Below are 26,809 nucleotides of genomic sequence, written 5' to 3'. Positions count from 1 at the left end.
TTCTATTGATCCCTTCCAGATCCCAGACATGGGTTGTTTTAGGTTAATCGGAAATGTTATTGGAAACATGGGTGTGTGTATGATGCTCCACCCAGGACCGCTTTTTCACTTGGGTCTCTGTGCTACTGGAGAAGGAGTAGCACCCTGCAAAAAACTGAAACATGTAGTTTCAAAAAATTGGTGGATGCTACAATTTACAATACAATAGTGAGACTATTTTAGAGTACAATTTATATTAAATAAAAACTTAACATTAAAAAGCATAAAAATACATATGTCAAAAGGGAAACAAACAACAAGTCAAGCAAAAAAATAATAAAATCGTTACACAGTATAACATTCTTCTATAATCCATGTTCATTTGCTTGACATGAATCGAATTACACTTTCGCCAATGAGTCAGATGTTCTTTTGCTGATAAAATAAAATTCCAACCACATTTATGGAAACGCTTCACTGCTGGTAAAGAGATGTACTAGTTTAGTAAAGGCAAGTCTTCTGTTATATGTACATGAAGACAAACTATACATGATGCCAGGGTATCATTTAGCAATATGTCAAAAGCTGTTTACTTTTAATTGAGTAAAATGTTTTAAATTGAACATTTAATTAATGATAGTAGCAGATACTGTATTCTAGCATATCCTAAACAGACATATAGCTGTTACTATAATTATTTTACTGTATATATAAAGTGATAAGAACATTCATATTCATACATTTATAAACTCCTCTGTAAGGGAATGCTCTTGAGAGTTTCAACAGATTCCACTCACGATGATTATCGTGGAATATGACTAACATCATTAACTTTCAGACCATTATTAACTTGCTACAACATACCCAGTACATTATCTTCTCTTTATAGTAGCTTGGAAAGTTTTCTCCTTCTATATATCAGTTAAAAAAACAATTTGATGTCTGTTTTATTTTTGATGTTTTTTCAGTTTTAGAAGTCTATAAATTTTTTCTTTTTAAATTTATCTTTGCAGATTGTGATATCCACATACTGTACCTTACATTAACGCTTTCCTGTTATAGTAGTGGTAAAACTGATACATTCAGTGAGATTCTCTTGTGTTTGGAGTATTAAAATGCACATACATGTGGTTTTTGATGACAAACATAACAACCACAGCTCAGTGTTAGGTGAATAACTATTGAAGAATCATTAAGGGTTCTGATCATACCTTACAGTTTTCAAGGAGAAAAAAAAAATGTTGCAGCTGAATTTTCCTGAAACATATTTAGTGACATTTATTTTGACACATGTTCAATTTAGCCTCTTTTCATAAAAGCGTAGGTGTTTAATAAGCAAAAAGTCTGCACCATAATATTGAAATTGCCACTTTTTTCTTATAAACATGCATTAATCTGATTTTAAAATCCTCCAAAGAAAAAAAAGGCCAATTAATATAATAGTGTGAAAAATTTCAGTAAAGTCTTAGCCTAGTAGGGTTTTATTGATCTGATATGTTACTTTCTTTAACGTTAAACTGGAAAGTGACAACATATTGCATGCTGGTTAGACATGTAAGTAAGAATTTATCTGTACCCTTTATACATAGCAATACTACAAGTAATATTACTGCTACTGTTGTGATCTAGAGATGTAAATACTGCGTATCATGGGTGTTGAGCCTCCAAGAAGCTTCACTAAATTGCTTTACTGGCCACCTGTTGTATACAGATTGTCACACATGAGCGCTTGGGAGGCAGTCAATGTGATTGGCTGAACGTGGGATGCCGGATCAGAGGTTAACGAGATGTACTAATGACTTTTATCTCTCCCCCCCAGATCCACTGAACAGAAGCCTGCCTAACTCCACCTCTGCTTCCAGAACTTACCCTACCTCTGGCCTCACTTCCAGTTCTAACCCTTTAGACACACCCCTTCCTTTTCAGCAGCTATAAAAGCAATCACTTTTCCTTCATTAGCAAGTCCTGTCTTGGACACAGTCTGAAGTGACTACTCAGCTCCATTGAGATTCATTGTTTATTTCTTTGTAGGAATTTGAATATACAGGGTGGAACCCCAAACCCTTTTCTGTTTCTTTTGTCTTTTTCACGAGATACATTTTATTAGAGTAAAATAACATAAATACCAAGAGTATGAAGTAGGTAAATGTTATAATGATATTTTATAAGGTGTATTTAAATTAATAGAATCTGAAGGAGTGACTCACAGTATCACCTTGAATAAATGCAGTCTAATGCATTACTAGTTTGAAGATGTGCCTTTTCTGATGAGTAATTTGCATTATAGTTTTCACAAACCAATTTGTGCAAATCAATTCAAAATAAATTTTATAACCTGGCATGTAACTACAAAGTCATGGAGCTGAGCCAAAAGATGTACAGGAGAAGGAATGATTAAAACCTGCAAAGTAAACATTAAAGACAAGCCTTTCTGTTTCTTTTTTTTTTATATAATGTACCGTATTAAGGTGTTGACATTCATTACCTTACAATACAAAAGCTAATCTTCTTTAAGGTTTTCTTAAAAATTAGACATTAATCTAGGTGTCCTTAATAACCATAATCATATTGCCCTAACTTTGTGTGCTTTGTAATCAGACAATGTAATCTAAAATAACCTTTTATTTTCTTCTGTTCAACGGTCAAGTCCAGGCTTTGCTCATTGTCATGTTTAAAGAACAAGAATAGTTCTACAAGTAAACAACTTTAAATAGAATTGTGTTTGTGAAGCATTCCACATTTGCTTGGAGTTTGCCTGTTCTGGTCGTGTCTGCGTGGGTTTCCTCCAGGTGCTCCAGTTTCCTCCCACAGTCCAAAGATATGATGTCAGGTGGAGTGGCAACACTAAATTGGCCCTAGTGTGTGGTTGGAGAGTGTGTGTGTGTGTATGTATGTTCATCCTGCGATGGACTGGCACCCAGCTCGAGCAGCCCATGCGACATTGTTCTGGACAAAGTGGGTTAGAAAATGACTGAATAAATGACAATGTCTTATTGCATTAAATGCCTTGTATGTCATTTTTAAAATCAGCTAAATATAATTCTTGGAAATGTACATATATTATTTTATAGAATAAATAACCACCTACATGTATTATGCATATCAGCTGTTAGATACAGTATAAAAAATAGGTGGAAATACTACAGAATTTATTTTATGATTATAAATTTAAATCTTTTTCTGCTTTCTGCATTACCCTGTGCTAATTGTACCAGCAACCCAGGTAAAAAAAAACACAAGAGGGATTGGCAACTCCAGATGCTTCCATCCCTGTCCTTGTTTCTTATCTAGAAGGCACTGAAAGAGTTGTTAACCAGGACATGAATGTCGAAGAGATCTTGACACTGAGGTGGCCAACCACTACTCAAAGAAAAGAGGAAAAAAAGACCTCCATCTTCTGGCTGTGCCACATTCAGGGAGTATGAATGCACACAAATGCAAGAATGCCTGTTTACTTATATTCACAAAAGAGGGTACAGTTCAGACCGCTCCAGGTATCCTAAATGGATAAAGCCAGTTTGGAGGACTATATCAAACATTAAACAAGTTTTTGGTTCAATACACTATCTTTATTGCCGATTGGTTTACTGAGTGCTGACAACTATATATAATGAGAATGATGGTCCTTTCACCCTAACAGAAAATTCCATCTGTCGGTTGATAGCTACATGTTGATCAACAAGCTCAGTCACATTCTCTCCAGAATCTGGACCGGATTATCATTTTTTTTTTAAACCTGTGATCCCATGACACAATTTATTAACGTATGTAAGTATTTGCATACGCCCATGTATAGATTGGTAAAGCAAGTTATCTGCTGAACCCATTGAGTTAAAAGAACATGTTTTTAGTAGGTAAACTTCATAAACACTCTCATTACATTCAGATTGGAAACTTCCCCACATTTAAACTTTAAAGTCAACATTTACAGTAAGCAGTACTTATGACATAATGCAACAGGCTTCAGTTGAGTCCACTCCTGAAATATAATGCCATGCTTCCTAACCCGTCTACTTATTTTATAAGTAGGTCTTCTATTGCGAAAAACATGCAATTCAAAAATGACCAAATGAAGACTTAATTTTCCACTGCACTAGAATTAAACTTTCAGCAAAACTGATAAGTTCATCTCAGGCAATGAACAAAGTTGTATACTTGAAAATATTTCTTACTTGCACTATATATATTTTGCTTCTGGATTGGCTAATTAGAGATATACCAAAAATCCAAACTTGTAAAAATATTGTACTGTAAAAAAAGTTTGTTCTGTAAAATAATTCATACTTTTGGATTGCCAGATTTTATTAAATACATACATAAATATTGTATTAATGCAGTAAAAATTAAAACACACATTTTAATATAAGAACATAGTTCATTCAATTTTTCAGCAAAAAGCATAATTAATAAGAAGGAGCTCACCAGAGTTGGGATCAGAGTTGCCATCAGCTTCAGTCCTCTTGTCCGGCGAGGCCTGTTCGTAGAATTCGTCCTGCGGCTGAACCAGAGGAAGAGGGTGTGAGATCAGCGTTCCACCGCCCACAGGCTCATGGTCCCCTAGGCCACTGTCACTGCAGCTTTCCTGGGAGCCATCGGGTAGGTGAAATGTAACACGCCTCTGTGACTAGAATGAAGAGCACAAAACAAATTTGTTACCGCTCTTCTGTTCAGACTTAAGCCCCTAAATTGGGAATTATGCTTCAAACTGCAATTTTTGAAGCTTATGATGAGAATGAGGTGAGACAGCCATTTAAAAACTGGCAAACAGTAACATTTACAAATTTGATATAGATTGTAGGTATAGCGTAGGGTCTACTAAACTTTGCTGAAAAGAGGTAGTTAATTCAGAACAATTAAGTATCAATAAATCGTTTTAAGCACCTGTTTTTTTCTAACTTATATTTGTTCTGGTGAATATAATCTGCTTGTTTTATGTTATTTTATTTACTATAAATATAGCACACATTATTCTTCATAACATTGCATTTAACACTGTACTTATAAATCATTTCATGATCAAAACAGTAAAATTACTATTTATTTAATTAGACAGCAATTACAAGCTATAATTTAAGATGCAAAACTCATGTAATGTCATTGACAAGTAACATATAATAATACTAAGTTTGACAGACTCACTGCCACCGTAAGAAAGTTTTCAAATATTTCAATAGATTTCAAAAGTATGCAAAAATGACAGTGGCTGTTGAACTAAACTAAAACTGAGTGCACTGCTAAAGATTTCAAATTAGGATACATTGACTTTTATTGTTAACCACAGTCTAATGCGAAGTTTTATACTACATTTGCAATTTACAAAATGATGAGCAGCCACAATTGTGATGCATATAGGAAAAGGCAATACATTAACGTTTTTTGTCAACATTTTAAGTGCTTTAGAAAATGTAGATGTTAATTTCAGTGCTCAGTTGTTGATTTACTTTTATTTTTGAAAGTCTTTTTTCAACATTATCCCCTAATATCGTAAACATAATGATCCTTTGAATGATGGCTGCTAATAGTTGTGAAAATATCTCCTCACACAGACATAAGTTATGATACAATTAAATAATAATAATAAAGATATACCATTGAAAATCTGTTTAAATAAAAATCTAAAAAAAGGACCATAACATGGTTTAATTAATACACATCATTATTAAAATTACGAGCCACAAAAAAGTAATAAGGAAAGTACATCAAAATACAACAGACTACACTTCCTCCTTTTTTAAATTAATGTCTACTGCAAGACAAAATTAGTTTATTTGACAATGTTGCTATCTGTTAATGAAACTGGTATCATCCAACCGGGGGTCATGCACACTTGTGCCTCAGGAGCACTGGCCTCAAAAGAGAAGCCCAATTCCTACCACCAGTCTATCGTACGGCACACTCAATACACATAAGCATAATCATATATACTGAACCAATATAAAGTCACCAATTAGCCTAACATTCTGCTCTTTCGGGCACCAGTGGACAAAGCAAAAGGGAAATCTTGGAAACCCCTTTTCCATATAGTCTGAGGTCTGCCTGTCTATCCACTTATCTGTTCACATTAAACAATTCAGCTCTCAGTGGACCAATTTTGTTGAAATTCAGTACTTACTCGTTAAAGACATTTGTAGGAAAAGTTTAGCTTTTATTGATTAAATCATGGTGTACACATTTTTAAAATTTGAAAAAACTCCCATATAAAATCACTGCTGAAATTTTAAAACCACCTATCTTACTCCTTTAGTACTGTGTCTCTTCAGAGAATCCTTGGGTGCCACTGCTTTGACTTTGTGTCAAGTGAGCGGTTGCTCATGGAGTCCCAAATGAGACACATTACCTGCATTGTGAGGGAGCATCAGTTACAACACTATGGCCATGTGCCACGATTCCCTGAGTGTGATCCAGCTTGCAGGATCTTCATTGTTGAGGACCCGAGCAGCTGGACCAGGCCAAGGGGACGCCCATATAACATCTGGCTGTGACAGATAGAGGGCCATTTCTGGAGTTTGGGATCGCATGTCTGCCTGGGGGGTTGACCAACCAGGATCCCAAACTGTTTCGTTGTGTGATGGGTGCAGTAACGCGCTGTACCAGTACATGCTCCCCAACCTAACCTTACCTGACCTATCTTAAAATAGAAAAACAGTCTGTGCAACTTCAGTTACTGATTAATTTTTTATTTCAAATTTACATTCAGAGAGGTTGTTTAAATTTGTCTATTTTCCTTTTTTATATGTCCTATAACCAATTCTAATAACAAAACAGATTTCCTTTTCAAGTTATTGAAATTCAAACACAATGATGTGCACATGCACTCTCAAACCTCTACAACAACTCGGTTCTCCTGCTGTTTGAAGTTGTACCAGATAAAAAAATGACCTTCATAATCATTGATTTAAAAATGCAGGAAAAGGAAAAAAGTCACTTAACTTCATTAGAAAGAGGAAAGGAGTTCCCTAAATGTGGCTGTGTCAGCCATTATGCATACAGTGAGCAAAAATGTACTCTGTATTTATGTTATATTAATACAGCATGAACGGCTGCATTATCTGTCAATTATAACAATGTAATATTTTTCCTACACTACAGTTTACTGACAAAGTGTCAGTAACTGGCCATTAAGGTCAACACCATTGTGGGCAACAATTTTAGCTGGAGATATCAATATAAATTTTAACTTTATGTTTACGAAATATGAACTACAATTAGCCAAAGATCCTCCTCAACTAACATAGCAACAGAACATCAATCGTTGCCATTTCTACATTAGTTGAGCTGTAGTGTGTTGCCTTGTAACTACAAGCTTATTTAGGCTCGATTTTTAACTACATGATTTTTTAAAATGCTATTAAAAACAGATATTTTATGTACTCTATTAGGGCAAGTAATTCATTTTATCATTACTGCTATTTTTCAATAATAACATATTATTCAAATATTCAATAAATAAAAATGTGATATCTCTCTCTTTGATGAAATTCATAAGCAAAAATTATGAATTACACAACTTTCTAAACAGACAACAAAGACCTTGTGTTGTTTCTTATCTTGAATAGACAATGAAACAATAAGGAGCTTGGCTTTTGATTGCGTTCTATCATTGTTCCAACAGCCTTTGTGAAAAAACGTCAGCTATGATTATTGATTGAGCAGACTTAATATTGGAATTTACACATTTTAGTGGAATTTCTTTTTTAAACTTTATTTTTTTACACTTTCTGTTTGTTTACACTTAACTTACCAATTTTACTTCATTTTATTTTCATCATTGCTCCTGCTTTAACTTCAGTCCAGAACAGTCACTTAGAAATGGTATTAAAATGAACAAAGCAGGTTTGACTATGCATAGCATAACACTGTTTGCTTTGATAACACAGCTTGCCTTCTGCTCAAATGAAAGTCGTACTAAAGTGTCTCAATTAAAAAGGCTGCTACACCTCTGAGGAGCAAGGTATCAACATTCATATGTCTGACATGTACAGTATAATGCACTTTTGCTCTCTATTCTCTTAAATATACTCATCTAAATGTTCTACATGTCAGCTCTGATTTTACTGGATCATCGACCTTTGTGATTCAGATCTTCATCTCATTTTTATATATTAAATGAATGAACATTAGTAGGATAGCAACATGAAACGTGTGACCATCTGTCTGTCTATTCTATAGTTGTGTTTACTGTATGTTTACTTTTAATTTTTTGTCACATTACCAAACACATCTTAGTCTGAGTAATAAGTGATAAATGAAGACAATTTATGGGTGGTCTTCATTAAACATGTTCCAACAATGCAAATATCCTTGCAATATCAAGGTTAAATAATTCTTTAGAATTAAAAAGGTGACTGAATGAATCTTGTATTTAGTAATTGAAATAAGCTTTACACAAGAAACATAGCTGTGCTCAAAAATAATTAAACTTGACACAACACAAATGCACTGATCTACAAGTATGCACCCTACTCAGCTAACTTATGAATATGTACGCACAATATTTATAAGTAGTAATGGATGGTGTGCATTCATACATTCAACAGATATGTTCATTACACTACAGTTTATATTGTGTAATTTAAATAAAAAAAAATACGCTCACATCTAGTCCTTATGTCTTAGTATACATGACTCCTGATTTTTATTAAAATATTGCTCATCTTTTATGAGATTATGCTTATGTCCTTGAAATTCAAGAATGTAGAAGAAACTGGGGCTAAAACACTAAGAAGCAGGAAACAGTGACCATTTTGCTTTATGTACTTTTCATCAAAGCTTTCAAGCAACTGTCTAATAAAACTGTCAAGCACCATACAGTAAATGAAATAAAATATGATTTAGTTTAGCCTGGATTTTCGATTGCCCCTTAATGTGACCAGGCTATTGCACAAGACTGAAGATAATAAGGACACAGCATAGCATTCATTTGAACACCATGTATAAGAAGACAGGCTATATATTTACTTAAAAATATTAAAGGTCATTTTCTGAATGATGCTTATTGATAGCTCAATCCCACACATTGCACACACTGTGTTAACATGTTTATTCGGTATTATTGATTACTTCCAAGAAAAGAATTGTATAACATCTTCCATATACTATATTGTAACTGTGCTGCTATTTATACGCATAAACAAAAATGCAGCAGAATGTAAATATAAATATCACTGTGATGCTTTAGGCACATAGGAAGTATCAAGAAAATGATAATATCAGCTGAACAACAGACAATACAACCACAGACGAATAATGTAAAAATATTTAAGTGTATAATGTTAATTATATTTAGCTCAACCATTTTATTTAGTGCTTTGTCAATATCTAACTCAATCATTCAGACATTTTCTATATGTGCTTTTTCCCCAACAGATTATTGGAGCTACTCATATATCCCTTAGTACTAGGGGCAAACTTAAAAGGCAAATTATCACAATACCATATTTACAACGGACCAGCTTAACATTTGGGAAGGTGACACCAGTATACAAATAAATAAACAAATGAATGAACAATAACAATACTGATCAAAATAACAAATGATCAGTCAAAAGGTATACCATGGTCCCGGATGTTTGGAAAGAGCACTAGGCCATCTTGTTGTGTAGAACTTTTGGTCTCGTCATCAAAATATATAAAGTATAGGAATCTGCAAACAATAGTAAGACATCTTGATCATAGAATTTGCCTCTTCTTAAAGCTTCTAGCAAGTAAATAATAATAATATATAAAGTTTAGTCCCAATCATTTTTGTAATTTATAGATGTCTATACTATATGAATATATGAATGTTTTTAATTTTGTAATGAATTATAGATGTTTATCTAGAAGGCGACATCAGCGTTAAAGATGGTAAGATTTGCACTGCGTGTGACGAGGATGGATAGGATTAGAAATGAGTACATTAGAGGATCAGCTCAAGTTGGACGGTTGGGAGTCAAAGTCAGAGAAGCAAGATTGTGTTGGTTTGTACATGTGCAGAGGAGAGATGCTGGGAATATTGGGAGAAGGATGCTAAGGATAGAGCTGCCAGGCAAGAGGAAAAGAAGAAGGTCTAAGAGAAGGTTTATGGATGTGGTGAGAGAGGACATGAAGGTGATGGGTGTGACAGAACAAGATACAGAGGACAGAAAGATATGGAAGAAGATGATCTGCTGTGGCAACCCCTAACAGGAGCAGCTGAAAGAAGAAGAAGAAGACCTACAAGGCGACATGATAGCTCAGTTGTTAGGTGAAAACCTGAGTGTGATTTTGTGGTTTGTTGGTTTTGTTCCTCCAGGTATGCATCAGGTTGATTTCTAATTCTGAGCTGGTCTCTTGTGAATGTGTGAGGATGTGCCCATGAGTCTGGACTGCCATCCCATTCAATCATTTTACTTGTAATTGGAAAAAGTGCTTTAAGACAACAGAGGGATGAATGAATTAAGTTTTGCTACTACAAATTATAATTACGAGGTATATTGCAGGACCTTGTTTAGTTTCACAATTAAAAGTCTCATTAAAATGCCTAAAGGTGTAAGATATTTTTAATGTGTTAAGCAAATATTTCATTAGAGCAGGAATTCTTCTTTTTCCTAAATTTTGTCTGAAAAAAATGTGTGGCACGTGTAACACTTGCAATCATGAAATTTAGGTGTTCTATTAATGTTCACCCCAGCTTCCTGTATGCCTTAGCAGAATGCTTTCAGATTAAATTAAAACCATTACAGTTTTCAGAAAATGCAAAAACGTTAGCATGGAGGTCTAATATATTTTTCAATTCACCTTATCATCAAATGACCTGCTGCTCTACTTATTTAGATTGCACTCCATCCGGACCCACTTTGAGATTGATAGACACTGCGGACAGCTGTTAACCTCAGCTGAGCATGGTATGGAAAGAATTATAATGTAAGATCTGATCATTTTCTGGAGAGTAATAAAAAAGAACAAATATGTATTACTAGTACATAACAAAGAACCTCCATTTGTGGACTGGCATTTTATTTGGATCACAGTAGAAAAATAAATTATACTATATGTGTAGAGCATGATGGTTTACGATCTTTCATTTACCTTTGATTTTCATTTTTCAGGCTGAAAACTTTTAAGTAAAATGAACATCTAGGGACAAAGTGATATGATAGACTAAAAAACAAAGGAGATGATTTACATTTCTTCTTTCTCAAACTGCAACTTTTTTGGGCTGCTCCTGTAACAAGAAAGTCTACATGCGCTGCTTGAAAACCAATACTGCTTCCAACGTAATTATAGTCTGGTTCCAGTGTAATTATATATGCTGGCTGTCTTTCATTTTGAGTATTAAGTCTTTTTGTTAAAGTGATTCCTTTAAGAATAATGGCTAAAAAAGCAAAGTTGTTTGAAATTTTCCACCATAATGGCATGGTTGAGGGGTAGTTTTTGCTGCTAACAGACAGATTCTGTTTTGATTCCTTGTTTGGTTATTATTTTTTGCTTGAATTCTTTTTCCAATGTAGTTAAGTTTCTTTACAAATTCTACAGATAAATATACTAAGATACTTGATTGGCAGTGATTTACAGTTATGAGCGCAAGTGTGCCTCATGCTGGAATGGCACCATGGTCAGGGTTGGCTCCTTCCTTGTAACCAGTGCTTCTTTGGTAGGTTGTAGCTTACCATGACCCTGAACTTGTTTAATGCATTCATAACTGAATGTAAGAATGACTGGGTAAATGTGAGCTTGAATAGGATGTATTTCCTTCTTCCAACTCTGTAACTGCTTGAGAAAATAGATGCATATAAGTCAGATCAGTTCCTGGTAGTCTGTAACCCATATTCACCTGTTTTCAGTGCCATCTCTATAAGCAAAAATTAGCTGAAGCTGCTAAGATTCTCAAACATTCACTCATATTCGATCATATTCATTGACTCAATGATAAAGTTTATCTTCAATCAAAAATTCTTTGTGGGATGCTGGTATGTGAAGGCAAATCATTCACCCCTTGGTATGAAAAATACATTTTAATTTTATATTAATCAATCAGTTTTATACATAAAGAGATGTTTCTTTCTGTAATGATCAATAGAATATGGGTTTTCTAATTATTCTTTAACAAGATCCCAGGAGAGCAATAAAACTATGCCCAAATGGATTACATTTCTTTCATGCCAAGCTTTTCCTTCCATATATCTCAACATTCTCCAAAACTGTTTAGATCAATTATGTGTCTTAGCTGCATTGGACAAAAAAGCAGGAATAACCATGGGCAGGTTACCAGTCCATCATAGAGCACATTGTATAAGGCAAAATAAAGAAACAAAGAACAAAAAATGGGCCAAATAACAGTTACCAAACTACTGAAATATATATACATGCTATTAGGTTGTGTAAGGGGACCAAAAGCAAAATAGAGAATAGAGAAAAGGAGAATTACAGTGCAAATTTCACACTGACATTCACGTGTAGTCGCGAGTTATCAGCATTAACTATTGTGGCATCCCATTGTGGAGCTGTTTGTGCAAAATGAACTACTGCTGCACTGTAGATCTACCATTCTTCTATTAAATTAGTCGGGAGCGCCACATTTTGCAAGGTATGTGCTAGATGAAATGTTTAAATAATAATGTGTTGCATTCGTACTTAGCTGTGCTTAGGCTTTATGAAGTTACATAGTATGTAAAACACTTTTGTGAATTTCAATAAGAGTTGGCTCTGCTTGGTCTTATAGTATGCTGAACAAAGGACATTTGTTTAACTACATTACCATATTTTTTACACACTGATATTTATTGCATAAGGATTTATTCCCCACTCTAGTCATCTATATAGAGATTCACAACTTTGAATTGATAGCGGCTAGTAGCAATCTGTCATCCGAATATAAACATAAGGAATGCGGGAGGTGATTGCACACAACAAGGGATTGGGAAAACTGCACCGCTCACACCCTGATGAAACACTAAACCCCTATTTACAATTTTTTGAGCCTGCCTGAGAAGTAAACCTAAAATCTGGTCCAACATTTATTAAAGAGACAGTTTCTACAACTTACTCAATACAACAAGTTCAAGCTGTAAGAAGAAAAATGAAATTTTGTAAATTTTTATACATTAATTGCCGAGCTGCTCTACAGATTGGCCAAGCTTATGTTTTTTGGATACATTACAAGGTTCTATTGAACATACTCTGAAGAGCTTGTTTCCTGGATTTTTATTAATTTTTTAATGAAATAAGCTCACACTTAATGGTGACATAAAAGACCATTACATAAGCAAACCTGCACTATAATTACCTCTATGCATTAGAATAGTATTTTTAATTGCAAAAGAAAAAGGTAATCGGGATCTACCCAGGTTGAACTGCTCAGCCCATATTTCTGCCTTCGTTCCTGTAACGGTTTTCACAGGATTGTTGGAGCGATTTTATATGAAATTATGCCAGTTCTGAAGCCAATGTAGTTTAGTCACCACTTACAGAATGTAGAGGAATGTTAATGTACTGTAGGTGAAGCTGTGTGGAACTTGCACCTTCAATGCGTACTCAGAGATTTACTCTAGATATTCTGTTGTCCTGTCACATGCTAAAGATGTGTTACATTTAATTGACTGAGAAACAATAATGAGTGATTGTAGGCGTGAGAGCGAACATGAGCAGTCAGACTTACAAGGAAGTTTCCAAGTTTCTAAATGGAATTTAAAATTCTTTCTTAAAGCACTCCAATTATTTCAATGTACAGTAAAAACTTAGATGGCCAAGTTTCATAATTTTAGCTTTCAGGCAACTTCATCCAGCCTTCACTGTGCCCAATTAATCCATCTCTAAGTCTTGGGTATGCAAGCATCTTTGCTTATAAGTTGTCCTAAAAATATTTATGTTTCAATGAGAAGAATCGTTTGTATTAATTTGTTTCTACCTTTCAAAGGTTTTATTAAGTTTTGGCTGGTTAATAGCAATTAAGAAAGCACAAATTCAGAAATGCCTGAACAAAGTGTGCGTATTGGATCATGTCTGCTGTATCATTTAGAATCCAACTCTTAAAGACTTACATAAACAGCTTTATTCATTGAGAATAGACTTGGAATTTGATTTTTTTTTAACATTTTTGATGTGACAGACATTATCTGAAAAAGATGATAGCTTTTACAAAAGCTAATCAACATGGAGCTTAATAAACCATCTTGTGAATGAATATTCTATCTTTCCATTATTTTCTCAAATATGCTGAGACCGTTTTAGGAAAAAGGGGAGACAGAATGCATCCTAGAGGCATCACAGCATGAAACAAACAAGACAGCAGTCCATCAACTCTGATACACCCACCAACCATCCTCCCAAGCAAGTTTTTAAATTAGTCTCCATGTGAGTGAGCATGGCGGTGTGTCAGCCAGTGTACCTTGTGACGGCTATGTTCTACTCCTGCCTTACACTTTTTATTTTCAAAAAAGGGGGCAGCTTTTTACTTCTCTGTACTGTGAAAAAAATAATTAGAATATTGGCAGATAAATTTAGAAGTAATTACAGAATGAGTTATTTTTTTGAGAAATTTAGCTTCACATTGTTTTCCTGGCTGGAAGAAAAAGAGCCTTGTTCAGTGTTTATGATTTAACTAAAAACAGGCGTTCTTAAAAGCATCCGGTGTCTGATGAGTATTATTGAATGAATGATTAGTCAGACAGCATGAGAAGCTATTCTGGACTCCTACACTTTTAATTAGGGAATATAATAATATATATTTATATATCACTACTCTAGGAAAAAGCACAGAGCGTATAAAACTAAGGAAAAACAGAATGCTTCATATAATTGAGAAACAAACTGTATGAGAACATCAAGAATTATAAATGCATATTCCAGCCAGTAATTTGTTAATGCCAGCCTGCTGCATAAAAATACAAATCTAAATGTTTTATCACTTATGACAAAAAAGCCCTTGTTTTGTATGTTTAAAGAGAAGGTTTTTCAGAGGCTGGAAGATATGATACAGTATCGAAAAGCAGAATCACCTTATCAGAGGGTCCAAGTAGAGTTAAAAGTAGACTAAAAGTCTAGTTGCTGAAATTTTAAAAAATCCAAAACTTGACCAAAGCTCATTTGCAGAAATCATTTCAAAAGTAAAATCTTATGGACCCAGAATTATCTAACTACCATCTACTGTGTTTGAGTAACCCTTTTTGTGCAATGTGATGACCTCAGGCACTGCAGATGCAGGTCACTGCCCAAGCATGAGTGTAGATAGGTTCATTCAGTGGACTAGCATTCCATCCCGAACCAGTTATGGCCTTGCCCTGTAATGGAGGCAGGATAAGTTTCAGCTCTCCTTAATACTGTTGTGGAAAAAAAGTTATGGAAAATAAATGGATAGCAATGAACTGTGAACAAATTCTTAGGTATGCGGTGGCAAATAACGACTTTACCACAAATATAAAGCAAAGAAGAAGAAAACAAGTTTAACTCAGTATTGAAGACAGCAACCTATTTTTCAAGTCTATCAATTAAAATTAAATTCGCAGTATTATTAAATGCATCAATGATATCTACAGTTACAAATGCAGAAATGCACTAAGGTTTGTCATTAACAGTCATTCATTTTTTTTTAGAAAGATCCATCTCGGTATTTTGATAAGGCCAGCAATCTGACTCAAAGGTTCCAATAATATTATTGTGCCTCATCACAGATAAAAGTTGCTAAGCAACAACTTTTTCCAATAATTTTATAAGTGAAAATAACCTTTAAAATTTGTCTGAAGTTGTTTAAAACCAAAATATCTATTATTAGGTTTTTGAGTAACAGCTGGACAACTGTGTATTTAATGTAAGCTATATTAAGGAAGGAATTAATTCTGAAGCAACTAGCTCACAATAAACTGTAAGAATGGTAGAATAAAAAACATCTGTAGACTTGATGGGTTTTTTTGTGGAAGAATCTGTAAGAGACCATCATATCACATTCCACAAAATCTAAACTACTGAACATGCAGGGTTTGAGCACCATAGGATGTCAAAGAATATTACATTCTCAAGCATACCAATCAATATTATCTCAGTTCAGCCTGAATCCTGGTTAAGGCACCTTGGAATAAATAAAGGGACCTTTGAATCATTCAGGGGGGTGATCCTGAGCAACTCCCAACCCAGAATGGTGCCCAGACCCATCAACGTTCAAATTAAATAAGGATTCATTGATGGAAGCTGAGTGATCCAGGGAGCATATAACAGAAGGGAAATATAAGAGGTGAATATATAAAAAACAACAAAACTAAGCCCTTCTTGGGACTAACTAAACACAAAATCAGCTTCCTACTTCTTCACCTTACTTTCAGACCACTGGCCATTCATTCCTGTTTCTTGCCAGGTGAGCCATTATCTGTTCTTCTTTCTCAACTCCAAGCTCACATGACTAAAGAATTGGAGTGCCTTTTAAAGCTACTTCTAGGGCATTGTCAAGCCAGTCAGGAAGTATTTTCTGGGTTAAAACAAAGACCTTGGGAAACATGTAGCTGCCCCTTTAAAGGGCCAGGCACCAATAATTATGCCCCCTATACAGCACATCCTGCTACTTCTGACAGACCCAGAGGACTAAGCCCAGACCTGATGACCTCCTCCAGCAGTCTGCAATGTCCCAAACTGGGTGTAGCATATTGCTAGCCCTGGATGACTTACTGATGTCTGGTCTTGAGCAGTGACCTAGACCAACTCCTGGACAGCTCCATGACATCTGATCCAGACAGGGATCCATGCCAACTCCCAGATGGTATGGAGGGGAAGAAAAAACCCTTGCAGTGTCCCTCACCTCCCTACTGGCCTTCACAATATTTACTAGAGAGAAGTAGAGGTGTTTAATGGGCAAATCAAGAACAGGAGTTTAGACATAGCAGGGATAGAAACCAAAGAAAATGACTAAACCACCTTGAAGTACTAAGAAACATAAAGTCAAAATTAAAAATGTCACAAAAATTAAAAAGAAAATTCTAGAGAAACTAATTTTTTGAAGCTAAACAAAAGGTCATCCCTTTGAAACAATCTTTAGACAATAACAGAGCACATTTAAATTAGACATATTTTATCATGTTGCACATACTGCATAGCCACAATCCCTAGCAAAAAAGACTGTCATAATGACTAAAATTAAAAAATAGGACAACATTACAAAGAAAAAAAATACAATTTTTGACTGAATTGTGACGTAAGTCTTTAATTGCAAGATTAACCCAATTTTGGACCACAGTTAAAGACAAAATCTAGCAAATGAGCCTAGTACTGAGTATGTGAAGATGGATGATCTGTGACGTAGCACAAGATCACACATACCACAGGGAATGACGATGAACAGTTAAGTACAACACTTTAGTGAGAAATACTACTGACATGGATAGAGATACATTAAACCCAAACTCTGATTAAATCTTCATTTCGGTCCTATAAAGAAAAAAAAGCTTTTTTGAAATAAAGGATTGCAGAGCAGCTTTCCGTAACGGTAGCACAGCATTATCCAACAGAGTCACACATTTTCAGGGTAAGCTTAGACAGCCATCCCCTTTTAAACATTACCTAGTTAGGCCAATGCAAGGTTTATTATGATTGAATAATTTTCCTCCAAATTACCCCCATGCTATTAATACAGTGGAGAAACATTGTTATGTGTGCTATTTCCTGTACTATTCTAATGTTTACTTTTGCTTTTATTCTCTTTTTGGAGTATATGTGAAAATTAAGATGCCTCACTTAATAAGTGAGTTCTTTTTGATAAATTATAGGGTTACTCATTTATATATTCAAATAATATTAACCTTTATGAAGTACTAAAAACTTAGCAGAAAAGCATTTTCTTTGTAGTTTTTTTGAAAATTAGTGTGAAAATGAAACTGCTTCTATTACAGGAGACATTAACAAATTTTAAAACTGACTGTAAAGTTGCCTAAATAGCTCTTGCAGAATAATTTTCTAGGAAAAGTAAGGTGCATTGCAGTTTCACATGACTGCTTTTGAGATTGCTGGTTGAAGATCAGGTCTCATGTCCTGTAGGAAATCTAAAATAACTGATATCTTCCTATAATTGGATTCTCTCAGTGATCAAACAGATATACTATGACCCTAAAAATCCTCTCTACAGTCCTCTTGCTACACTGCACAGATAAAGCGGGAGCTTGTGTCTCTATTGGAAAAAAATGAGCTATCACGGCTGCTATTTTGATCCTTTGTTCCGTGACCCTTATGTCTACAGAGCTAACTTACAGTGTTACATTTTGTGCTTATTTAAGGCAGGCATATGTTTTATATACTTTGATAAGTCTCATTGTGGAGTTAAGAAGCAGAAAGTGAAAAGCAACACAGCCTTCTTTCTGCTCAGAACTACACCAGTGCCTAGTATGCTTTAACAGTTTCCTATTCGGCAGTCTATATTACTAAAATATTTAACAAACAGTAGTCAGTACCTATGCCAAAATTTAAATAATATTTTCTGAATTGTGCAGTACTCCTTGGTGGCACAGTAGAACACTGGGTTTCACTGCTTCATTGTGGTTCCAGCATCCTGGGTTCAAACAACAACTTTGGATGTTGCCTGTTTTGAGTTTACTCAATGTTCCTCCTGTCTGTGTGGGCTTTCTATGGGTGCTCTGGTTTTCCCTCCCACACCCCCACCAAGACTAGCAGGTTAAGTTAATTAGCAATTCCAAACTGGCCCATGAGTGAGTGTGTGAGCGAGGGGATGTGGGTGTGTGACCAAAGTTTTATGGAAGGTTAGCAAGAAAAATGCATAATTCATAGAAATGTGAATTCATCAATTAACTATCAATTGGAGAACTGTAAAGAAACAATGAAAAAATGAACTTCACTGCCACACCCAACCTGTATCTCCCACTCTTATAATAACCCTGAATAGATGAACAGAAAATCTTTAAATCAACAATGCCCAAACTTGCCGAGGAGAGGAGCACCACCCAGACAGGGAGCTCAGGTTATCAGAAAATTAAGAGAATTATGAGAATCTGGATAAACTGTACTATGATTTGCTATTTATAAATAATATTGGGGCAGACAAAAGATTGATCTTTCCACTAAACTTTCAGGAAAAGTAAGACTGAAAAGTGAAGTTTTCTAGAGGTGAAATGAAGCAGGTCAGCCTGTGTACAGCAAAAGGCGAGAACTGACATGGCAGATATCATGCCCAGAAATAACAACATCCCCTGGGTGTAGAGATTAAGAGAGAAGAAAAGTCCAACAGAAAGTAGATGTAAGGATGACAAAGCATGCTAACAGAGAGGCACGCCAAGACAGGAGTGGAAATAGAAGGCTGAAATGCTGAAACTGGTGGTTGATCTCAGAGCTTATTTTAAAATGTGCCTGGGATGATCAAATAACTGAAATGTCAATTTGGATTCATTGGGAAGAACTTGCAGAAGGTAAGATAGATAGATAGATAGATAGATAGATAGATAGATAGATAGATAGATAGATAGATAGATAGATAGATAGATAGATAGATAGATAGATAGATAGATAGATAGATAGATAGATAGATAGATAGATAGATAGATAGATAGATAGATAGATAGATAGATAGATAGATAGATAGATACTTTATTAATCCCAAGGGGAAATTAACATACTCCAGCAGCAGCGTACTGATAAAGAAAAAATATTAAATTATAGAGAAGGTGAACAAATTTGAATAGAATATTGTTAAGATTGTGATGGCCGGAATATTCTTGAAAATAGATCCTCAAGAACAGCTGATGCAAGGAGCAGTCACATTATCAAAATGAATGAACAGATACAAGTTTATAAGATTCCTTCAGTAAGAGATTGCATATTGATGCATAAGGAATTGACAGAAGCCTAAGGAGAAATGGAAATGTGACTGACACCGATATGCAAGTCTGGGTTATTAGAGATCAGAGTATGGGAGTGCCTTGATAAAGATAGCTTAAGAGAGTTGCAACACTACAGAAAAACTTCAGTTCATATAAGACTGAAATACTTGAGTATATGGTGTGGAATTTTAACTTCACTTTAATGAAAGGTAGAGATGGAAAATGCCACAGTGCTGGTTTGTATATGAAAGGGCTTCATGCAGGACTTGTGTCCATTGTTGCTGGGAAAGGATTCTGGCCCTCCCATGACTCTCAGCTTCATAAAGAAGACATGCAGATAAGATGAGATGTGATGGCAGAACCCTAGTTGACTTCACAGAATAAGAAAACAGTTGCAAGAGCAAAACAAATAAATCAAAACCTTTATCCCTTTCTGGATGTACATACACAGGAAATGAGGCCTGATACATAGCAATCCACATTTTGGACTACTAATGGGATTGGGACTAATGGGATTGTTATTTCTGACAATCCCATTCACCCTTCTCAAGCTATAGACTCTGGTGGCGTGTTTTACCCTTCAGAATATGATGCATGATTGGTGTAAATGAATCATGTTCTCACATTTGTTCACCTATCTTTCTTGGAACAATAAACATTAAAGTCCAATTATGTTCCCTACCCCTTACATGATTATTTTTATTGTATGGGAGGAAGCTTATACCTATTCCAACTATTATTATATTAAGATGATATATCCACATAATGTGAAGATAATGAAAAAATAAACACTTTCAACTTGCATTTTTAAAACTTTTATGGACAGTAAGTAAATGTAAAGTACAACATGTAGAAGTAAAAATGTTAGCTTTGAATATAGATTGGGAATTTTGATAGTTGAAAGTATACCTTATGAGAATGCCTCACTACTAAACATCAAGACAATGTACAGAACCAATCAAGAACTCAGTATATCATCCATCCATCCATTTTCCAACCCGCTGAATCCGAACACAGGGTCACGGGGGTCTGCTGGAGCCAATCCCAGCCAACACAGGGCACAAGGCAGGGAACCAATCCTGGGCAGGGTGCCAACCCACCGCAGGACACACACAAACACACCCACACACCAAGCACACACTAGGGCCAATTTAGAATCGCCAATCCACCTAACCTGCATGTCTTTGGACTGTGGGAGGAAACCGGAGCGCCCGGAGGAAACCCACGCAGACACGGGGAGAACATGCAAACTCCACGCAGGGAGGACCCGGGAAGCGAACCCGGGTCCCCAGGTCTCCCAACTGCGAGGCAGCAGCGCTACCCACTGCGCCACCGTGCCGCCCTCAGTATATCATGACATGTGGAAAACAAATCAAGGTAGGTTATACTTAAGTTACCATATATACTCGTCGATAAGTTCTTCTGCGGATAAGTTGGGACTTGATTTTACTGTATAATTTCTGGTATTTTATAATGTCAGTCGTATAAGTCGATTGCGGAAAATTCACGCTATTGGTCCAAGAGATTATGATATGTTAACGCCTACCTGAAAGAGTAACCACGGAGCACTCTGACTTTTTCTTCTCAGTGGGTGTGGAGCACGTGCTCCTAACCTCTCTTTCTCTCTCTCTATTGTGCCTACATTACCACACGGTAAGACCCGAACTATTCCAAAGAAACGTTTGCACTGATTTGTGTTTTTTGTATCTCACACCCTCATACACCTTTATCTTAAGAGCATCCCTTATCTACGATGGAGCATTCGATCAGATGAAAATATGAAGCTAGTCGTTGAAGTGGCGAAAGAAATTGCTAACTGCACTGCTGCAACAAAGTTCGATGCATCTGAAAAACTGATGCGAAATTGGAGGAGGCAAGAAGATGTAAAAAAAAAAAAAATTAAGTGTTGCATTTTTGAACGGGTGTATACAGTAAGTTGGGGTCTGATTTTAGGATTGATTTTTCAGGTTTCAAGTCCCGACTTATACATGAGTATATATGGTAAATATCTCACTATTGAGACCCCGCCTGGAGTACAGTTTTGGTTTTCAGAATACAAAAAAACACATACCAACACTAGAGAAGGTCAAAAGGACAGCCACTAAGCTGTTTCAGAGAATGAGAGATATGAGCTGTGAGGGAAAATTAAAGCAGTAGAACTTTTTTTAGTTTAAACAAATGAAGACTAAAAGGGGACATGATCAGAGTGTTTAAAATTATTAAAGGAAATAACACAGTGGATCCTGTCTGTTACTTTAAAATACATTCTTCAACAAGAACACGGGGACACGGTTAAAAACTTGTTAAGGGCAGGTTTTACACAAAATGTTAGAAAGTTTTAATCTATACAAAGAACCTTAAATACATGTAATAAATTATTAGGTAGTGTGGTGGAGAGTAGTACTTCAGGAACCTTCAAAGCTTAACTCAATCTTATTTTGGACAATCTAGGTGAACAGGATGAACTTGTTGGGCTAAAAGGCATGTTCTCGTCACAATTGTTTTGATGTTCTAATAGGTAAGACAGGAGATTACCCAAAAAATTCTGAAGGGCAAAAAGCTCGACTCGTACAATTTTCATATACATTCAACATAAGACACTTCTGGGGCCAAGTTCTCGTAAAATTAGGTTTTTAATTTGGGAGTCTATAAATACTATTCCCAATATCCACTAAGATTCCTAGAATGACACAGCAAATCCATGAGAACTGCATGCAGTACAACCTAACTTTTATGATTAAATTCTGAGAAAAGTTGGCTAATTAAAACGCGTAGGCAATAAGCACAGAGTAATCACATCTATGGGCATAAAGTGACCATTCTGGATTTATTATACAGAGTTTGCACGCATACTTTAACACTTGCTAAACAAAGTGTTCTAGGCATTTCAATGATCTTCACATTTTACTATACAGTGAAACCTGTGAAAACAAATTACCATAACAAGGACTGCATTCAAATGAACTTAGAAAGTGTCTTTATTTGCAATAGAATTCACTTTTAGAGCAGGTTTAATTAACTGAGGAATAGTTTTCTCTTAGTCATTTATAAGGTTAAGATAAAGAATGCTCAAAATTACACCTTAGAGGTTATTTATTTATTTATTTTTAATATTTTGAATATTGCAAGGAGCTACTGTAGAACTTATTTCAACACCACTGGGTAAAGCATAAATGAAACACTAGTTCAACAGAGGGCACACTTTTTCTAAACCACATAAACGTAAAATTTACCAGTAAACCTCAAATGTTTATATTTTAAGTTATGGTAGAAAATTGGGGTAAGTGAAGAAAAAAGAAAAAAAATCTATATGGGAAGAATGTGCACACTCTGCACAGAGAGTCAGACCTGCTTCAATGGACCTGTCAGTTTCACTAACATCTACACTTTACTGCCACAAGGTGTATACGTATGATTCCCTCACGTTAACGTTGTTCCTAGAAATTAAGGTTATTGCTCTAAAAAAGTCATTTACCTGTAGCAAAACAGCTTTATTTCAGCCTTGAGCATTATAAACCAGGCATTTCAAGAAGAAGCCAAGAATACTTTTAGGACAGGGGTGGGTAGATTCAGTCCTGGAGGGCCGCGGTGGCTGCAGGTTTTTGCTCCAACCCAATGGCTTAATAAGAAGCACTTATTGCTCAAGTAACACTTCAGCTTCACTTTAGTTGTCTCGCTCGTTAAGATTTTGAACCCTTATTGCTTATTTTAGTCTTAAACAGCTGTATTCTTGGTTTTAATTGCTCCTAATTAGCAATACCATGCAAATGACAAAAGAGACCAGCATTTCTCCATTTAGCTTCTTTTCATTTACACCTGTGTGTATTTATCACGCACTATTTAATTAAATACTTGGAAGGAAAGTGAAGAGAAAAAAGTGAAGCACTAAGAACTACTCATCTGTTTTAGACTTCAAATCATTTGGATGATATCCTTAGAAAGGAAAATAAATCTAGGATATGAGAATGACCTGACATGGCAGAGTTAAAGCACTAGCAAGCCATGCAATTAAATAATTGGCAAGGATGGGTTTTTAATTAAGCAACTGGGTTGGAACAAAAACCTGCAGCCACTGCGGCCCTCCAGGACTGAATCTGCCCACCCCTGTTTTAGGACATGCTTAAAGGTGTGAAATGGTATGCACAGTGTTTGCTTTATGATATCAGAGGGTAACTTCAAAGCTGATTGGTTGAATGTTAAAGACTGCCCTGGACTTTGATGTACTGTAGTTCGAGGAAGAAAAATCCAAGGAAACAAGATAACTCTTGCTTTTGAAAGGATGCATGCAATTTAGGCAGAGAGTGTAAAACTTTTTTTTTAATCAAATCATTATTAAAAATATGTAAACAGACAAATAACTAAAATATACAATATAATAATAAACCTAACTTTTTTTTTTTGAAGAAGGAGTGTTTTGACAGTGGAAAAATGGCAAATTCACACCTGCCATCAGAAAAGACAAACAGCATGTGAAATCTAAGAGCAGCAGGGTTTCAATTTATGCTTTTCTTATTGTGTTTGGGCATATTACTTTGTGTATTTCTTCCCACACACACTAGATAACATAAATATGCGTTAGATTTTACTCCTGTTATGGATCTCTGGGACAGCTCAAGGCACTTTATCACAATTTATATAAAATAACTTGATTTAGTTCAGGATTTATCCAGCAGTTCAAGTAACTACTTTAGATAAAAAAATGAAACAATAAATAACAAGCATGCATAAATATAAAATAAAGAATAAAATGTAAAATAGCAAAATAAATAAATTAAAAAGCAGAATACGATGGTGATCTTCTACTAGGCGTGTTTAAAAATCTCAAATACAAAAGTAGGATACTTATCCGTCGTGACAATGAAATACCAGCCACACCAGCTATTACAGTGTAATTCCCACCATAAAATAAAGTTCCACTACCATGAAGAGGCGACATTTTCAAATGGCTGTTTTTTTAGTCTTTATCATTCTGACTCAGTGGGTTTATTGTATTTTCAGTGCTACAATAAATTAACTACACATTGTCAAATTTAAAGGAAAGTATGCTCAAAAATCAGTACTTGTATATTTTGAGCATGGATGATTACAATTTGTTCCAACAGTAAGAACATTTTCCTATTCATTTATTCAAAAGATGCTTTTCCCTGAGGGAGTCTTTCTAGTATTTGATAAGATACTATTTCAGTACAAGGCTCTAATGGATAAAAATATTCAAAAGGTGCTGTGCCATTACATAACAAGTACTCAGAAATGCAGGAGAGAGATGACCACTTGTCAGTAATTTTTGATCAGACTCATTTCAGAAATATTATTACATACCTTTGAAGATAGTGTGATCACTCATGTATACTAAGAAAGGAAAAACCCCTAGATAATTGCTGGTCAAAAACCATTAAAAGACTTCTAGAATGTGTAAGGTGTAACAGATTAATACTGTACTTTAGTGTAATTTGACTAGAAGAGCTGTACACCAAGTAAAGCAAGTAGTTACATGGTGCTACTGAAAACAAGATCGACAGAAGTAAAAAGAGCAAAAAATAAATTCTCAACATCATAACAGAAGTAGATTATACAGTCAGACTAATAGAACAAATCTATAATTTAAAAACTGGTACATTTGAGAAATGTTGCCTTATGGTGTAAAATTGTATCTTTGTTTATTGGTTAATTTACCCCCATTCGCTTTATGGTCTTCATTAATGTAGTTTTGGATTTTTTGTAAGTCCATACCTGCCTCTTTCCTCACTATTTTTTAATAGAGGCTTCAGGTTTGATCTAAGGAGGCCTCAGTTTGCAGCTGAAGCTTTAGTATTTCAAAGCTTATACTGCTCGGCTTCCCTTTTGTTTTTCCCATTAATAATGACGTTTTCTTGGTCATTTGACCATTTTCAATTGGCCTTTTGGATTTTGGATTTAATATTGGCTCTTAGTTAACTCTTGAGTCTATGGACTTTTTTATCTACTCTTTTGCATTTTTCTTTTTTTTTGTTCCTTTACCTTACTTTAGCAGTTACTTTTGAGTTACTTTTTGATTTTTTTTTCTTTTGAGGTCTTGTTTTGTTTTCAGATTTTCTTTACTGAATTTAATAAATGAAATCAAATAACTAATTGTTTTTTGTTGTGGGCCAGAGTTTTAGACCTAAAGCCTATGTGGATTTAAGTGCTTATATGTTATTTCAAAGATTCAGTCATTTCTTGATTTTTGTGTCAGGTTATAACAATACGATGGAGTGGCCATCCATGGCTGATGCCAGTCTTGAAACAAATATTTATGGAAAAATGTATGGAAATTTACAGAGTTCTCAACTAAAATAATTCAAATAAATAAAAAATAATAATAAATCAACCTCACAACATAAGCATTTGCATGTTCCCACAAACAGATTAACAAGCTGGTAACATTATTCAGTGTATAAATAATCAGCAGCACCTACCTCATTTCTTCATTTTCAGCTTCTGGCTTTAGTACACATGTACAGAATAGCACATGCAGAACTGTCAGAAGAGACGCACCTTATATACTCTGTTTACATTGACTGAATACACACTTTTTAAGTGATAAAATAAAAATGAATTAAAAGCTGCTTGTGAATTATACTCTGAAGTCAAACTGACTTCTACTGACAAAAATGACAAGTACTGACATAATTTCTTGAAAAAATGCTGTTGTAAAAGTGTGCTTAACTGGAAAAAACGTTGGTTGATGTGTTTCCATGCAAAATTTCATGTATATTGCAAATCATACACCTCTGGCTTCCCTAACTTTTTCATATGCAGCGTCAGGTATGAGGATCAGTACCTCCAAATGTGAGGTTATGTCCCTCAGTAGGAAAAAGTTGGATTGTCCTCTTCGAGATGGAGGTGAATTACAGCTTCAAGTGGAGAAGTTTATAAAGCTTGGGGTCTTGTTCACTAGTGAGGGGAAAAGAGATGGTGTGATTGACAGCCAGACTGTGGCGGCGCACACAGTTATGCGGTTGCTATACTGTTCTGTAGTGGGGAAGAAGGAGCTGAGTCAGAAGTGTAAGCTCTTGATTTACCAGTCTATCTATGTCCCTGCCCTC

At 35.2% G+C, this 26,809-nt stretch overlaps 1 protein-coding gene across 3 annotated transcripts in view; it reads right to left on the bottom strand.

The window, feature by feature from the left end:
- LOC114650153 (protocadherin-9) overlaps positions 1–26,809 on the bottom strand; it is an 892,982-nt gene that overhangs the window by 380,035 nt on the left and 486,138 nt on the right. For 2 of the 3 annotated variants that reach the window (XM_028799627.2, XM_028799626.2), the window contains one exon: positions 4,402–4,603. In XM_028799627.2, the coding sequence (XP_028655460.1) occupies positions 4,402–4,603 (202 nt within the window). The remainder of the gene's footprint in view (positions 1–4,401; positions 4,604–26,809) is intronic. The other variant, XM_051925668.1, reaches the window with a different exon arrangement.

The sequence above is a fragment of the Erpetoichthys calabaricus genome, chromosome 4 (assembly GCF_900747795.2).
Source record: "Erpetoichthys calabaricus chromosome 4, fErpCal1.3, whole genome shotgun sequence".
NCBI lineage: Eukaryota > Metazoa > Chordata > Cladistia > Polypteriformes > Polypteridae > Erpetoichthys > Erpetoichthys calabaricus.
This window is presented reverse-complemented; position numbering and strand designations above follow the sequence as displayed.